The 17,538-nt window shown below is 55.8% G+C and overlaps 1 protein-coding gene across 1 annotated transcript; it reads right to left on the bottom strand.

Moving 5' to 3' along the window:
- Nucleotides 1–2,014: 2,014 nt before the first annotated feature.
- On the bottom strand, nucleotides 2,015–15,921 carry GDAP1L1 (ganglioside induced differentiation associated protein 1 like 1). The gene is made up of 6 exons (XM_040609403.1): nucleotides 15,399–15,921; nucleotides 12,329–12,521; nucleotides 8,758–8,931; nucleotides 6,547–6,644; nucleotides 6,278–6,392; nucleotides 2,015–3,395 (listed from the first exon to the last, which is right to left on the bottom strand). Exons 1-6 carry the CDS (start codon nucleotides 15,576–15,578, stop codon nucleotides 3,052–3,054), a joined length of 1,104 nt encoding a protein of 367 aa, XP_040465337.1. The 5' UTR covers nucleotides 15,579–15,921; the 3' UTR covers nucleotides 2,015–3,051.
- Nucleotides 15,922–17,538: the final 1,617 nt, after the last annotated feature.

The following is a 17,538-nucleotide window of genomic DNA, read 5'->3' as shown; positions in this document are numbered from 1 at the left end:
AATGTGAAGGTGTCCAGATGTTTGCTCCAAATAGTATCTCTGAGGTGCCTCACCTTCCAGCCTTACCCCCTGGGCCCTGCGGTTCCTCCACACCTTGCTGAGAGCAAGGCATGGAGTCCTCGAGCGAGAAGACAGAATTTTGCCATCGTTTTCATATTTCTGTGTACAGAAAATGCCTTGGGCAGAAAACATCAGGCCAGTGCCTGGCTTATGGCCACATAGGGCAGTGGTCTCCCCTTTTAGGTGGAAATAGAGCAGAAAAAGTCTGATTAGGCTCCGATCAGCGAGAGTGAAAGCAACTTTTAATGGTGACAGCCTGTAATCGCCACAGGGCTGCTAACAGTAACTCGCTAATCTGGATCGATCGGGGTGGTGACATTCATCTCCGGGTTCGTTTCAGCATGGTCTCAAACATCCGTCCAGCCCCTGCCTGTCACAGTAATTGTCTTCTATCGCTCTCCCAGATTGCTTTTCCCTGGAGCAAAGTCCTGGTGTTTTTTCATTACCGCGGCAGGGAAACGAGGCTCAGCAATGGGGAGTGGCACTTTTTTTCAATTTGGTTCAAAACAAAAGCTTGTTAGTGAATATTCCTAGCCGAGAACCTGTACAGAGCTCATCACTACAACATCTGTGGCATCCCAGCAGCCCAAGCAGCAACATTGTGATAGCTTTCACGTGCTGGCCCGAGCCGACCTGTGCCTTGTTCCAGCTGCTGGCTCAGACTGGTTTCCATATAATAGTTGCATTTTAACAGTGTGCTCCAAAACAGAACAAACACCTATTTTTTTCCAGCGTTTAGAGTTCTGATTTGCTCCATGATTTAAAAATTATTCTTAGGTGTGTTTTTTTTAAAAAAGAAACACAACAAAACAAGGAGCCAAGTAACCACCAGCAGTCTTGCTAAGCAGCTTCCTTCTGCCCCATTCTTGGGCTGAAATCCTGGGAACTGAGCAAGTATTTGCTCTTGTTCCCCTCTGGGTTTCTTGGCCTTGTACCCCCATTAACACTCCTTTCTTCACCTGATATGTGCATTTCATCAGCTTCTGGAGATCACCAGGGAGTGTGTATAGGACAGTGGGCAAAGGTAAAAGGGTGAAATCTTGGTGAGGATCTCATGTCAGTGTATCTCTATAAATTATTGTGAGGAGGTTAGTATCAGCTAGTGGACCAGATGAGCTGTGGGTCATCATGTACAACCTTACATCTTTCAGATCAAGCAAAAGGGATGTCAGAGGTGACCTCAGGGGACCGTCTTGGCTCCCTCTTCAAAAAGAGGCAAAGTAACTTATTTCTTCCGAAGTCATTGATACCACGAAGCAAACATATATGGAACTATACTTAGGAGAACATGCATCTGTAATGTTTTAATCGGCAGCCTTGGCTGCAGGTGCCCAGGCTGTGTGGGCAGGTGATGGGTTTGGGTTCTGACACACCGATTTTAAGTGCGACCCTAATCACTGGGTAGTATCAGGGATAACACAGCACCTTTGCAGTTACACAGGTCATCGTATTCCAGAAGTATGTCAGGCCAGCTTACACGATCATGACAAGCACAGCGTAAATTTGTGCATTTTGCACCATCTGATTGCTGCGTGCTCATCCCTTGTAATTCCTGCTAAATATTCACAATTCTGTGGCTGCCAGGTTGTATCAAGAACCAAAGCTCCCGGGAAATCCTGCTACTTTCAAATACATAAAGATAATTTTTGGGTTGGAGGCAAATGCGATTTGTATTACTCCAGCCACGTTTGGCATACGTTCCCAAGCCTAGAGATGCAGCATGACTCACTAGGGATCATCGGAGCACTTGGAAAACCAGCCAGAAGAGATCCTAACAGGCTGAGTGCTTACAGAAATGACTGCCTTGAAATAGGAATACATATTGTTTCCGTGTGAGTTTTATACCAATGCAGTACATGAGAAGGCAGAAACCACATGCCCATCCCTCTGCCCATGGGCATGCTTTGCGATAAGACTAGAAGGATGTTGAACACAATTTAGAAATGTGAAGCCGTTACTCCTCCCATATGGTTTATTGAGGATCTCAGTTTTCAAAGCATGAGTAGCAGTGAGGCCCGTTATTCTTTCCAGCATGCAAAAGGCACAAGAAAGTCATCAATGTGATTCTGTGCAAAGTGTCCCTAAGAAAACACATAGCGAGGAAATGACAGAAAAGAGCCCCCGATGGAACAGAAAGACAAAGCGCCTTCAGGAAAGTGCTGCAAAGTTCTGAAAATGGTTGTACTTTTTCAGAGTCCAGATATGCTCAGTTGGTGAAAGATGTTTTGCAAATCCGTGAAGGAAAACTCAAGAGACAGAGCCAAAAGGCTTAAAACAATAATCTCCTTTGTGTGCCAAAATTCAGGATGGAAGTCAGAATGATTTATCTCAGGAAAAAAGTGTGGCAGTTAAAGACAGACTTTAAATTCTTTTAAAAAAAAGCCCACCAAAACCAGACGTAGAAAGTGGATACATTCTAAGAGCAGCTCAATAAAAAATATTCTTTTTAATGAAAATAATTTAAAAAATGGATACTTGAAGAACGCAAATCCACCTTGACTGTGACCTGCTACCGCACCTTGCTCCCAGGAAAGCCTCTGAGCACAACACAACACCTTCTAGAAGAAGAAAGTCCCCACTACCTGCATGTGTGAAATGTGGCCGGTGAATAATTGGAAACACAAACGTACAAGTCCCATTAGTTAACTTGGGTGTTGGGAAACTTCCCGGGATTCCTGTCTTTCCCAGTGGAGCCGGCTGGTGCTGGAGGTGGTGGTGCTTCCCGGTGGGCACGGCTGAGCCCGTGAACCCCTGAGCCTCTCACTGGAGTTCAATACTTAAACCTAAAAAAAGGCATTTACAAGTTGACGCTTTTTTTGTTGTTGTTGTCTTATTTCCTTGCAGTATACGTTTCTACTTCTAGATTATGGAATGTTACATTAAACAATATAATTATTCATTACCTTGCTTCAAATTTCATTACAGTTACTGAGGCTTCATCATAATTTCACACAGCACAGAGACACCAAACTAAACACCAAGCAGCCAGCACTAGATGTATTTTTTCTTTAAGTACCAATAAGCAAAATATCCCATTCCTCCCAGAGATCCCATCAGGAAGGAGGCTCCAAAGAAGGAGGGAGGTTTCCGCTTGACCAGCCTGAAGGCGTTGGGTACCACCGCGGAGAGGAGCGTGGTATGTATATCTCCCAAAACTTTCCGGAAGGCGAAGCGTTTTTGTATCCTGTCGAAGAAGGACTGTAGGTTGGGTCTGCTGCCATCTTCCCAGTATTTCTTAGAGAGTCCCAGAAACTTGAGGCGGTGCAGGGTGGCTCCTAACAAGACATCGGCCAAAGTAAAGACGCATCCGCAGAGCCAAAGTTCACACTTCTGCCCTGGAGAGAGAAGCGACAGAGCAGGTAGGGTGAGAAACCCTTGCGTGGGCACCTAAAGGGTTGCTCAAAAGATACACAGAGGCATTTGTGTTAGACCTGGGGTGTTTTTTCTCAGCTCTCTGATGTCCCAAGAGATCAGATCCCATCTACCAAGCTATGTGATGGAGGATTTGCGGGTCCAAAAAGCTGGGAATACGAGATAATAATTTATAGCCCGTGTGAGGATACAGGTCACTGTCTGCAAAACGGTCCTGCTGCCTCTCTCCCAAGTCAAGACCAGTAGGAGATGGCATCCTCCTGTACCCAGGAGGTCCCTGGCAAAGGGCCCTTGGCCCCCCTTGGAGGCAGATGCGGTGCAGTCACCCCTTCTGCTGTGTTAGCGCCCGGGAAGGGCAGCAGCGTTTGTCCTTCGCTGCACCGGGAGCTGTTTCAGGAGTGTCATGTTAACTTGTCCTATTTTAGGGATGTGAGAAATCCTCAGGAATCAAAACCATTTGCTGGCCCGGCCTGGCTTCTCTCCCTGTGCACTGTCAGGGAGGTCCTGCCTCTGTCCCCTCTCCTGCACCAGGGACCCTGCCCCAAGTCCCCAGCACTGGCAGCACGTCTGTGCCGAGCGCCAGGTTTGCAGGGGAGGCAGAGCTCAGCGCGGATGCTGGGCATGAAGAAAGACACCAAAGTGGTGATGGCCCCTGATAATGGGTGACACTGGAAATAGCCCCACCAGAGAGACATCCAGAAATAAACCAAGCTGTTGCTAGTCTGGAAGAAGCAGACTCAGGCCAGGATAGTGTTAAGCACTCACCTGATGCCTTTTCAATTCTGAGGAGCAAGCAGGGCTCGGATGGAGCTGAGAGAAGGGATGGGAGGTGGAGGGAAGGGATGGGAGGTGCAGGTAAGGAAGAACAGCAGAAGGGGCACAAAACCTGGCCCCATCCAGCCTCAGCCCCTGGCTTTGCACCAAATCCTTAATTCTGGGGTTCTTCCACTGTCCTGTAGCTCTCAGGGAAGGAGAGAGGCACCTTTATTGCACCCCTGTGCAGGCACTGCTGCTGCAGGGCTGTCTGCAGGGCCAGGCTGGGGAGTTACTGGTAATTAGCAGCCCTCATTTGTAGCTGCTTGGCAGCCTGCCTAATCCTGCTAGAGGCACAGCCCAAATGGACAGATTGCCTGTGCCTAATTAGTCAATAAATGTTTTCAGTGACTAATGAATTGTGGGGGTGCTTCAGCCAGAGCCTCCTGGGTGCTGTGGGGACCCTGAGGATGCTTTGGCTGAGAGCAGGGGAAGTGGGGCTGAGGTGGCTGCTTTGCTCCCAGGCACTGCTGCAGGCAAAGGAGAAAAAGCACACGGGAGGATGGCAACTTCGGGAGAGAGCCACGATCCAGCCCTGTCCCTCCTGACTCTGGGCTTGCACCCGCTGCTGAGCTCTGGACCCTACTGTGGGGTGCCCCAGCCCCTTGCAGCCCTTCCCATCACCAAGGTGGGGCAGAAGTGTGGGCGAAGGCAACTTGTCCCCTTTGCATCCACAGTGGCCCCAGCTCAGACCAGCTGTCCCAGCTGAGCCGGGTGCCTGTGGCAGCGGGTCGCCCTATGCTCCTGCAGCATCTCCCACCCTGCTCCTGCCTGCCCTTGCCCTGCCTGCATCGCTGCGCCTCGGCCGGCAGCCTGGGCTGCGTGGGAGGAGAGATGCTGCACTGCGGCTCCTGGGAAGTTGCCAAAGGGCTGGTGCTTGTGGCCGCTGCTGAGATCCTGACCTGGCTGTGGGCACAGCAGCGGGAGCTGGGGGACCCAGAGCAGAGGGCAGAAGTGGCACGCAAGGACCGAAGGCAGTGGGATGCCCAGGTGCCGGCAGCAGCAGCAGCAGCCACCCCTCTGCTCCAGGCACCCAGGACATCTGCCGAGGGCACCTCATTAGGCTGAATTCTGCAGTGCTATCCCAGCTCTCTGATCAGTTAATGAGGGTGTTCATTGGAGGCAATTAGGGCGATGCAGGGTGCCGCTGTGAATGCATGAGGGCCTTGCAGAACCTGACCTTGGCACCTCTGAGGGCCCTTCGGGGCAGCCCCGTGTGACGCACGGCTCCCTGCAGCCGGGGCTGGTGCGGAGGGCGGGGGGGCTGTGGGGCTGTCCCCTGATTAACTGCATCCGTGCTCTGCTCTGGACCTGGCACCATGGCACTGGCAGCTGCCAGCCCTCCTGGGGCTGGGGTTTCAAGCCCTGCCAGCAGCGGGGACAGGAGGATGATGGCATCATCCTGAGGCGACGGCAGGACAAGTGATGCCCAGCTGTGCCCATGCATCCCTGTCTGCCAGGACGCCAGGGCGGCTCTCGGCAGGCACCCAGCAGCATGTGTTTGATGTCAGGGATGGCTGGTGTTGCTCCCTCCCACCCGCTGGCGTTTGACGCAGGTCCTGTAAAGGCTCTCACCTCTCCAGGGCCCCTCGGATTCCCATTGGGCTTCTGCTCCACTGGGATGTGTCACAGCCTCGTGGCCGGAGGGGGCTCGGGCTGTGCTCCTCCTGGTGCAGGAGCCTGGGGCCAGCCTGCCTCTCCCTGAACCAGCCAGAGCACCAGTCCGTGGTAGCCCCTTGCTGGGTCGGAGGAGACCTGCCACCACCCTTCAACGACTTTGGAGCTTCCACGGAGCAGCTGCGAGGACAGAGATCCTGCTGTCCCCTGTGGCAAGGGGTGGTTTGCTGGAGGTGAGACCATGGCTGTAACTATATCAGTGCACCCAGAAACCAGAGAGCCCAGCAACAGCCTCAGCCCCACCAGTGGTGGCCCCGTGGGGAAAGCTCAGCAGGTGCAAAGCCATCAGCTGTTCCTGGTGTTGCACCTCAGCCTTGCGTGGAAAAGCATCCCATAAATGCAGCCCGGCGCTTACCTTGGTACTCCAGTTTCCGCTTCTCCAGCTCAGCCTCAATCTGGTCTAACACCATCCCCAGTTCGCCAAGGATCTTCTTCAAGTAGTTCACGTTGTCGTGCTCCAGAATCTTGGCCTGGGTGGAGAGCAAGGTGAGGATGGGGGATGGATGGATGGACAGACACGTGTCCCTGCAACTGTGCGGGGACACAAGAAACCAGGTGTCCGTCGCAGGTCCATGGGTCATGTCCCCCCACCACCAGAGGTTTGTGTGGCTTTCACCCATTTACCATGAGCTTCTTCTGCTTGGAGAGGTAGGGCTCCGACAGCTGTGGCTCCTCTTCGTGGTCCAGCTTCATCAGCTCCGTGCTGGCGTTAGCTAAATGTCCTGGGGGCAGAAAGACAGAGGGACTGGGGGGCTGTGTTTGGCAGGGGTTGGGATGATACGTAAGTCTGGTAGCAAAGCACCTTGTCCTGCCTGTGAAATAGTGTAATAGCAACAAGAAAAACACCCCAGAGAGCTAAAATTGACCAAACTCATGGCTCGCTACTGCTGTGCTGCCATACGAGCAGGTGGCTGGCTGGGGCATTGCACACTCTCCCAAGGACACGTGGCTTCTTCAGCCCCTCATCCACTCATGGCAGGGCAGCACCGGCTGTGGGGTGCAGCAGATCCCCCTCCCTGGCTGTGGTGAGTCCCACTCTGTGGGTTTCAGCTCTTCCTTTCCTCTGCTGGATTCATATTAGAGCTGCTAGCAGGATCTCTATCTCTTTCTGTTTTAAGAACGTTCCTGAGCCTCCCCATAACCTGGTTCCTGCAGCTACATCCCAGCAGGTTGTTCCTTTGGGATGTCCGAGCCGGCTGCCCATGTGTGGGTGTGCGTGCAGAGCAGCACGGCAGGGAGCAGCGGGATGCTCCCTCCCAGATGAAGCTATCCCACCCCGGCTCGGTGTACAGGGATGCAATTCAGTAGCATGGAGCCCATCATGAGCACGGGAGAGATGCCCACTACCCTCCTCCCTCGCAGGGCACGGGGAGGATGCAAAGGCCTTTGTGCAAGGGAGCTAACGGAGGGAAATGAGCAGAGTAAATAGAAGAAGAGAATACGAGATGCAGAGTAACACCTTAGGGACAACAAAAATTACCCAAAGCTGGGCTAATCCCTTCCTGCCAGGGACCATCTGTCTCTCCTTCCTTGTTGCCTCCAGCAAGAGCTTGGCTCTGCTGATGGGTGGGTGCAGGAGGTGCCAGGGCAGCAGCCAGCAGCGGGCTATATGCTGCCACAAAATTGATGAAACTCCCTGTTTCCCATCACAAGCCTTGAAGGCTGTGCTCGCTAAGGCTTCCAGCTGGCTCTCCTGGGGCTGCAGCTCAGAGGGAAACCTCGATATCACCCTGGGTTCATTCCCCTGTTTCTGTTGGGACAGCCTGGACCTTGGTTCACCCTCTTCTTAGGACACAACTGCATGGATTTGCCTCAGCACCCACTGCAACAGGGCAGCTGAGACATTGCTGGGGCACAGGGGATGTGCTGGGGGGGAAGGGTGCCACCAGCACTGGGGCATCCCACGGGCCTGCTCACAGCCCCTCCGTTGCAGTGGCTTGGGAAAAATGCCACCAGAAAAGAGGTTTGGGTGGGGAGATGTTTTTAAGGACCTCGGTGGGGTGCTGGGGAGGTGATGCGAGGCAGGCGGTGGCTGATGCCATCACAGCAGTGCTCTTTGGGGAGGGGCTGGGCTCAGCACCCTGCATCTGCCTGAGGTCTGAGGGTGGAGGTGACTCCTGGTGACATGGGGAAAGCCGCCTGTGCAGGGTGCCCACAGAGGCAGGGCAGATCACAAGATACACCTCAGGGACAGCCTTTTTCTCTTTGTGCATGAGTGCAACCCATCTCAGAGGGACCATCCATGACCCAGGCAGCTGAAAGGACTGTGAAGGGGGGTTGCTACAGGCGCTGCTTGGGGCAGGAGCCTAAAGGAGGGAAGAGATGTTTGGCGTAATGGTGCCCTCCCAACAAGGTCACTTTTCTGGCAAGGGAACTCTTTCCAGGAGAAATCCTTGCTGTTGAGTTATATTAAGCATCGTCAATGTTTCATGAGCGCTTGAAGGTCAGGTACATAGTCTTATGCCGATTCATCCACTATCTGCAACTCAATCTGGCTGTACTCTCCCACCTTTTTCCTTAGAGCTATTGGAAGGCAAGGGGACGTGTGGGAGAAGGAGCAAATTCATGTGCCCCAGAAAGAGCTGAGCAAGAACTGTGCATGGCCATGGGAGTCCAGTCACCTCCAGGGCTGGGAAGCCTCTACAGAGTGCCTGCAGCTCCCAGATCAGCTGTGCTTTGCTATTTTGCAGCTCGGTCCCTGCCTGCATTGGTGGAAAAGGGAGACGAGCAGGGTGGCCGGCCGGGCTGCGGAGCCAAACCAAGCCTAGAGGAAGGGCTGGAGGAGCTGGCCCACTGGCACTGGCCGCGGGCAGCCCTGCCGGAGAGGCAACTTACTGCGGATCTCAGCGGTCGCGTACTTTGGGATCATGGAATCGGTGGTGAGCTCGGGGTGCAGGATGCAGCCGTGCGTGTAGGCGTCCATGGGCAGCGAGTCCAGCAGCTCCCGGTACTGCAGCACCCGCGAGTGCAGCAGGCTGCCCGGCTCGGGGATCAGCTGGGTGACGTTTTCTGTGAGGGCAAAGGGAAAGCTGTTAGCAGGACCCAAGGGGGCTCAGGCGCTCATTAGTGGCTCATTAGCCTGCGCTGGACTCCAGTGTGTTATCCTGCTTGAGCTACCTCCGAGCAGGCTGGCTGTGGCAGTGCTTTAACCCAAAATTGTACCCCGTGCCTCTCCCCACAGCCCATGCCGGCCAGGCACACATCCAGACCGTGCCCAGCGATGGGAAAACCCACAGGACCACAGGGATGTGTACGCGTGTTGTTACCCAGCCCCGCAGCCCCTGCGTCTCCAGGAGCTCAGTGCAGCAAGCCCTTCATCTCTGCAGCCCCCAAATTGTGTGCTGTGGTTTTACATCTCTTAGAAGAACAAAATCTTCTTGCTCTGCAGAAAACAGCTAAAACAAAACACAGCGATTTGAGTCTGGGATCTTCTGAGTTATGCACTTGTTACGGCAGTGGCAATGAGGTACCTAATTGCCTTGTGCTTTCTTGAAAATGCCATTCAGAATGGGTAATTGGGGCGTAGATGATCAAGGAAGGAGCCCAGCACACCTCCCCACCGCGCTCAGCTGGTGCCTCAGCGGCAGGAGCATCCCTCGTCCCGGACGGCTCCTCTTCTCTGCACCTTGGGGTTTATTCATCTGCGGATGGCAGTTTGCATCATGCTCTTTTTATCACACTTTCTGTTCAAAATACATGGCAGACGACACCACAAGGAGCGAAATGTTGCTCTTTTCTCCCCCAGGAATATCAGGTCCTTTATTTTATGGGATCATAAATGCGTACGGTGTTTGCAGATAGCAGGTTGTGAGTAAACTTACCACTGGGACTTGGTGAAGCCAGTTGCCCACATGCTGCCCGCAGTGTGGGGCTCACTGGGCGCCTGTGCCTTGGGCTGCCCATCGGCAGAAGAACTTTGCCAGACATGGGCAACGCGGCCCCTTAATTAAGAGCCTGAAATGACGGCCCTGCCCAGCTCCATTGCCAGTGGCAGGAGCAAGGCTGTGTGGCGATGCCCACCTGGCAGAGATGCACAGCTCGCCCTGCCCCGGGCCAGGCAGCATCACACCTGCCCGCGCCTCTGGCTGGACAGGGGCCAGGGAAATTTTGGCAGCTCCTGTATCGCAAACATCCCAGCAGCTCTGATGTGGGACTGTCTCTGCTGGTAGGCTCCCCAGAGTTCTTCTGACCGATGGGCATCAGTATTACTGTCCCCTGCGGGAGGGGAGCCCTGCCCATGGGCTGCTTGCTGCCGGGGCTCCAGCTCTCCAAGCGAGGATTTTCCATCGGAGAAAAGTGACCGGCTGAATGAAATAATCATTGACCTACAGCCTGCGTGCGCCTTCCACAGGGCTCCCGGCCAGCACTCGATGGGCTGGGGCTGAGGCTGGAAACCAGCACATCCAGAGTGACCACCCCATTCGGCAGCCAGACAGAGTGACCACAATGAAATAGCGGTGTTCTGGCTGCCGGCCCGTGTCCTTCAACACGTCCCAGGGAGGTTTTTTGGTGGGATGGTGCTTGCCCTGTCTTTGCACGCCATGGCAGACCTGTATGTATGGGCTGTTGTTGCACATAGTCAGCAGACGATGGGCTGTGCAGGGGTGGGGGGATGCTCTGAAGGACAGGGCTGGCAATGCAGAACTTGGAGGAGCCCCTCACCCAGGCTCTGAGCTGTGCTGCCACCAGCCAACTCATCAGTGGTTTCCTGGCACTGCTGGGCAGTGCACTCATAAGAAGCGCCCTCAAAGGTGACTTATCAGCACTATTCACTGCTTTTCTGGGGAAAGAAAAGCATTGCTCATCACACCCCCCTTTACTGATGGCTGACCCTCAATGTGTGTGTACGCAGCTGAAACAGACCATGCTCCCAGCCAGGGGAAAACTCAGTGACTACACCTTCTTATAAAGGCATTTTCAAGCTCTGCATGTTCCTGCACGGTGGGTGATTCCCCCCTCAGACCAACACCGTGTCATCCTGACAATGCTTTTGCCAGCTAGCATTGGTGGGTGAGGGCTCGGAGCAGAGCACACACCAGGGACTGATGCTCTGGACCCTCTTCCCTGGAGCTTCCCCTCTCCATTTCTCAGCGAAGAGGTAAGAAATTGCACCTGGCTGGAAAATCTCAGTGACAGGAGTTTTCCAGTGCACGGGCAGCACTGTGTCCCCCTCCTGCTGGGGACAGCCTGTTGTCACATATGCTGGTACACCTGCCCTTTGCAGAGACAAGGCGAAGCGGTGCAGGAACCACAGCCCCATGGACTGACGCTCCCTGCTGCTCCTTGGCCCTGGGGCTGCCTCTGGGCAGGAACGTGGCTCCCATTCCCTGGGAGCTGCTGCCAGCACGGGCTGCTCCTGGCTGTTCCCATCCCTGCTGCCCTGCCAGTGAGCGAGCATCGAGCATCGTGCCTCCACTGAGCAGCACCACCGTGGCGGGGCTGGGAGAGGACAACAGCTGAGCTGGCAAGATGCCCTTGCTTTGGGAGCTATTTTGAGATGGTTTTGATGTCTCTGTTGCAAGAGGGATGGATGCTGGGGCGAACGTCGTGATGGCACAGCCCAAGCTCCCTGCTCAGCTTTGAAGCCTCCCTGGCAGGGCGTCCCAGCCCGACAGCCGCAGGTTTGGGGAAATGAGGGCAAAGGGATGTGAGATGCCGACAAGAGGCTGCTTGCCGCAGTGCCCGTGCAAACAGCCGCCTTCCAGCGCTGTTTCAGCATCCTGGTGTGCCGGGCTGAGCCGGCCACTGACTGCAGCCCTGCTCCAGGGGGAATACAAGCTTCCCTCTCCTGGCTGTCCCTGCCTCTGGGTTTGTGTCACATCATCCTCCCATGGTCCCCAGCACTTCTGGCTTTGACTTTAAAGAGGCAGTTGTCTCTGAGGTGCAGAGGCACCAGGGATGGCAGGGTCCCCTGCCCATGGCTGGTGGCATAGGTCTCCTCATGGAAGAGGAGAGGGACAGCAGCACCCGGCTCAAAGCCACCTTCTCTCAGTGGGGCCAATTATGGCAGGTTTTACACCCTTACCCAATGCCAAAGTACAAAGGTGGCTGAACCCAGGAACATTCCCATGGGCCGTGCCAGCTGTGGCTCTGGGGAGATGCCACCACACACCACAGGGACGGGGAGAAATGGTCCAGTTTGGGACCATGGCCTCCAAGGCAGACAAAGGGGACACCCAGCTACGCCTCCTCCCAGAGCCCTCCAGCAGCACTTCCAAGGGATTATTTGGGGATTTCTGCTGGAAATCCTTAATTTTCATGAGAAAAAAGAAGTTTGAGGAGGGTTGGTGGCTTGCTGCTCTTCTAGGATAAAGACGAAACTTCAAAGGAAAAAGTGGTTGCATTTGGCAAACATCTGGATTAGACCTGAGATTCCCCCAAGATGCAGTCTACCCCCCTCACTTACCTCCTGTGAAATTCTTCTCCATGTAGTCAATGATCTGGTTGTAGTCGCTGATGATGTTGTCCCTGTGGATGATGACAGGCACCTCCTCCCCCAGGTTGAGCCGCATGAACCAGGGCTCCTTGTGCTCCATCAGGGGCATGCTGACGTCCCGCTCCTCGCAGGGCAGCCCCTTCTCTGCAATGACGAGCCGCACCTGGGGCAAGAGGCCAGGGAGAAAGGGCTCAGCGCTGTGCACCAAGCTGGTCCCCAGAGCCCTCAAAGCAAACCAACCCCACCGCCACCCCATCGCACCTCCCTGGCTCTCCCCTCCCACTCAAGCACAGCGATGTGCCAGGACACGTGCTCATCCTGCAAGAAGCCAAGCAGCTCTTGGCATGGGGCAGCTGCAAAATCCAGGCAGCCAAGCAAGGATTTGCTTTTCCAGTAAAGAAGGGAGACCCAAACCCATCCTAAAATTGGGGGATCATGGACCATCCTCTTGCTGGTTGCTGGTGGCCTATGCAACAGGTGGAGGGGGTGGAGGGGCTGGTGGGCTGAGAGCCCACCCCTCAGCACTGGGCAGAGGCAGCTCCCCAGCTGGGGGCAATCAGTGATGCTGCTGTGGGTCCCAGCATAACCCAGCACACACCCAGGGAGGATGAGGAGGAAGCAGAGGCTGCAGCAGTGCTATGCCTTGCACTTGCCCCCAGTGGGTCCTACCACCCAGCTGAAGGAGACCTGGAGGCTAACTCAGGTATGTCCCACTCCCGGGGGTGGGCCCTGGCTTCCCCAGGCACGTTTTGAGTAGGGAGGAGGCTCCGTTTTGTGGAGGGTTTCAAGCAGCCCCTGTGACCCTGCACAGCACCCCTCCTCCTCTGCGCTGCTGCTGGCTTGAGGACATCACCCATCAGCTTTGCACCCCTTGTGCCAAACCTGCTGCTGTCCCCTGCCCTCCTCCAGCCCCGGGCCAGCGAGTGGCACCGTGGGGGTGGCACCCACCGGTCTCATGGGTGGGAAAGCTGGATCCCGTGGTGCGGAGGGGCAGGAGGAGGCAGGAGTGGGGCTGGATGTGGGGCACCTACAGCTGGCTCTCAGGGCTGATCCTGCTGCTTTGAGATGGTGTTGGATATGTGCTTAGGAGTGGCGTTTTAGGCTTCTGGGTTATAAAAACCTGACCATTATGAACTAAGTATGTGAAACATGCAAAAAAAACAGCCTTGGAGGATGTGAGACAGCCACAATATACAGAACCACTGAATGAGGGAAAAGTGCTGTTTTTCTCCAACTAGCAGCAGCTAAAAATACAACTTAACAAATATAAGCATTTCTATGAGTACTTCAGTGTTCCTGGGGAGTTAGTCATTAATTATTTACGGGGCTGGCAAATTCATTTTTTCTTTTAAAGTCAAACAAGAAAACGCCCGGGTCCCTCAGCTGCGACTTGCCCTTGGCCTTTTCCTCCTGGCTGATGGCTAAACCCTGGCCAGGACCACCCGGGTCACCCCGCCCCGAGCTCCCTGTGCCCCCCTGTTCTGCTCTCAGGAGCCGAGGCTGAAGGCCTGGCTGGGGCAGCTGCCAGGCAGGAGGCAGTGCAGGCAGCAGGGCTCAGCTCCGGGGGTAACCCCAGTGCCTGCAGGCGAGAGGACCCCCTGCCAGCGTCCCGAGGAGGGGTCCCAGGCCAAGGGTGATGACACCTGCCTGGACCCCCCAGATGGCCCCCACAGTGCCAGCACGGCTGCAATGAGGCATCTTGTATAAAAATCCAAAGCTGGCTGTAAACTCAAAAAGCCCTTAGCAGGCAAGGCCAGATCCTGGTGGCGCTCAGGATCCCTCCCACAAACAGCCCGGTGCCCATGGGGGGTGGTTCCGAGCAGCTCCCGGGGCAGAGCAGGAAAAGCTGCACCTGCAGCCGGCTCCGAGCAAAACTCCTCTACTGGGGGGTCCCATGCAGCCCCTGCCACTCCTTGTCCTGCAATGTTCATCACACTGGCTTGTGCTCAACTGCCTTCCAGCAAACACCCTTTCCTTGCAAGTGACCTCAAAAGCAAAGCTTGGAGCCAACGTGCCAGCCAGTGCCATGGCTCTAGGTGTGCTCTGCCCTGTTCCCAGCCCCACAGAGCTGAAGCCGGTTGTAGGAACCCCCGGACAAGAAGTGCCTTCACCGCTGCCTCCCCGCCGCTGGCAGCCAAACGAGCAAGACAAAAAACAACAGCAAGCCCAGCACGAGGTGGGGGAGCAGGGCACGAGCATCCCTCACCGGTGCGGCTCAGAGGCCCATTAGTCACCCGCTGCCAGCCGCGGTGAAGCCGACCATGTGCAGCCACCCTGCTGCATCGGGCATCCTCCCCTTCCTTTGTGCCTGCAACAGCAACGGGCGTCTCTGCCCCGGCCCCCCGGCCTCCCCGCCAGGCTGCGGGGCTCCAGGGGCCCTGGCACTGGGGGAACTTTGTGTTCCCCCCCTCTGAACAGCCGGTTCCCCGTATAATAATAACGGCGCGGGAATGACGGGGGGCTTGGGGCCAGGGGAGGAGGTCGGCTTTGCTACACAGCTGGCGTGCTGCAAAATGAGCATTTACTATTGCCTGGAAAATGTGATTTCTCGCTGGGGCGCCTCGGGAATAGGATTTCCAGGGCGCTGCTGCAATGTCAGGGGTAAATATTGTCGCTGCGTGCTGGGATCCGCTCCCGGGAAGGAGCCCGGCTCGGGGGCTGCCTCCCCCTCTCCCAGCAGCAGGGTGGTCCCAGGGCCTGGCTCAGCCTTTGTCTGTGCTCCTGGCCATGCCACAGCGGGGCTGTGAGCGAGCACAAAGCTGAGGCAGCTCCGGTGCGAGCCTGCAAGCCGCGATCCCAAAGCAAAAGCAGGATTTGGGAGGGCCCCCCCCGCGCCATCCCCTCCCCAGGCAGCCGATGTTCAAACACAGCACCGCAGGTACAAAAGAGCTGCCTGGCCACACTCTGTTGCCCTCGCCAGCCCTGGGGGTGAGCCCCTCGCTCTCCCCTTGAGTGCATCCATCCTTCCGAGGCAAGGGGATGCCCTGGGGGCTGGAGGCGATTCTTCCCCAGGAACCTGGCCGAGCGATTATATTTTTACCTTTTGCGAGCTGAAGGACTGGGTCCAGTGGTACAAAACCAGTCTGTCCTGGGATTTGAGAGCGGGGTCTGTCGGGTCCTGATTTTCCTCCCCCTCCGTGGATTTCCCTGCGTCGTTCTCCAGCGCCGAGATGGGCCACCAGCTGCAGTTGGTGGGAGTAACATTATTGGGAGTCGCCATGACAGCCTGCGAGCGAGCGGGAGAGGGACGAGGGGGCGAGCGGCGCTAGCCCAGCATCACATGGGCTCCTGCCAGCAGCATCACTCCTGGGGCAGCTCCATCTCCCCGGCTGGGGTGGGCAGCGCAGGGCGGTGGGCACTGGGGGTCACAGGAGAGGATGGCGGCGGTGGCGGCGGTGGCGCGGGAGCGATCGCAGCCCATCCCCACTCGTGGCGGGGCTCCCACGGAAACGTGCAGGCATCGCTTCAATAGACGAGTCAGCAGCGGACGCTCCTGCTGCCTGCCTGCCTGCCAGCTCGGCAATCCGGGGCAGCTCCAGCCCCTGCGGCTCCTTAGGAATATTTTGCGGCAGAGATTAGGATTTTTTTGACTGGTTTAGATATGGCAGATATGTAATAAATAGCTACGTTGATGGATACTGGCTTTAAAATGTCTAGCAAGTGTCTTCTCTGCCTTGCAACCTTCATGGAAAGAAGCAGCAATGGCTCTTTAAAGGTACTGGATGATTTTTGGAGAGCGGAGATTAATTACTGCCTAATGGGTGTTATGTAGCCTGTACTGGGGTAGAGCCCAAGAGCCCTCGCGATGTACCTGAGCCCCAGGGTGGCCAGCCAAACCAGCCGGCACCCTGCACCAAAGCAGGCACTGTTAGGGGTCATTTCCAGAATTAGCAAGGTGCGTCGCAATTGCAAACCAGCCGGGTTCCCTCTGCCCAGAGAGCACAGGGGCTCCTGGGGCTGCTGCTCTCCGGGCACTATGAGCATCCCCCAGAGGTTTGCAGGCAAATGTGTGTAGGCAGCTGACACCTTTCTGGACACGGTGACCTGGACATCTAGGCCTGTGCCTTATGCCACGTGGCTTTGTCACGCTCCATCTTCAGCAACCTGGCAGCCTGGAGATAATTTCCCAGACATGGGACTAGCTGCCGGTGCTGGGCAGCAAAACCAGCCCAGTTATGGGGGCTGTAGGGGCAGGTTCTGGGGAGGATGGAGGAGACGGCCATGCAGGTGCAGGGAGCCAGCCTGTATCTCGGGGCTGCAAGGGGGGCAAATGAACCTCCTCAGTGTCTTGCTCCCATCTCCACCCATGCTGGACTGGTGAGGTTTGCCACAGAGGAGGGTTTGGGAGAGCTGGTTCGAACGCAGAAACTTAGGCACACTTTGCCCAAGAGCACTGGGAGGGAGTGGGGCCAAATTGGTACTCAGCTGCATGAACATAGTGAAAGGAGCGATAATCTGGGGACTCTGAGGTGAGAATGAGTCCTTCGGTGTCGTGATGTCTGCTCTCAAGGGGATGCAGGAGGGTGATGGTGGAGGGGTGAGACTGGCAAGTGCTATGCCCTGCCCTGCCTTCTGCCCCACAGGCAGCAGCCCCCAAAACCATTCTCCCTCCCCAGCTCAGGGCTTCCCAAGTGCTGCCAGAGATCCTGCACTGGCCTCGGGGACACCCACAGGGAAAAGTCCTTGCTTGGCCTCTGCTTTGGGGCTGCCAGGTCAGGGCAGTGACGTGCCTGCTGCAAACCTGGAGAAAAATGAGCTTTAAAGAGCTGGCCCCAAGGCACAGTGCCATCCTGCCTTCTGGTCCGCAGCTTCCCCTCCCCTGCAGGAGACCCCTCGCTGCCCACGAAGCATCTTTTGGGGCACCTTTTACTTGGAAGGGGACACTTTTGGGTTTAGGAAAGGAAAGGAGCCGCTTGACCAAGCAGAAGCGGTTCTCTCCTGCGGATGGCTGTCCAGAAAGCCCCATCTAGTGGCATATTTTGTGATGAATTAATGTCGCGCCGTTGGGAATAAAAAATGACAAGTCACTTCATCCCTTTGGGTGCTGCAAGTAGACGGTGCCTCTGGAGGTGCTTCTTTATTTAGCTGGGATTGGGCTTGCTAAACTGAGCAAAGGTTTGAGGGGGCAGGATGGGTGCCAGTGCCCTTTAGAGGTGCCCTGTCCTTGCGTGACCTTGAGA

The sequence above is a fragment of the Falco naumanni genome, chromosome 10, assembly GCF_017639655.2.
Source record: "Falco naumanni isolate bFalNau1 chromosome 10, bFalNau1.pat, whole genome shotgun sequence".
In the NCBI taxonomy this organism is placed as follows: Eukaryota; Metazoa; Chordata; class Aves; order Falconiformes; family Falconidae; genus Falco; species Falco naumanni.
The sequence above is the reverse complement of the archived record's forward strand: the minus strand, read 5'-3'. Positions and strand labels throughout refer to the sequence as shown.

Coding starts and splice junctions, on each gene's coding strand:
- GDAP1L1 (XM_040609403.1), bottom strand. CDS start 15,578: ATGGCGACTCCCAATAATGTTACTCCCACCAACTGCAGCTGGTGGCCC. Junction 12,522..15,398: donor AGTCCTTCAGCTCGCAAAAG/GTAAAAATATAA, acceptor CTCTTGCCCCAG/GTGCGGCTCGTCATTGCAGA. Junction 8,932..12,328: donor GGAGAAGAATTTCACAGGAG/GTAAGTGAGGGG, acceptor TTGCCCTCACAG/AAAACGTCACCCAGCTGATC.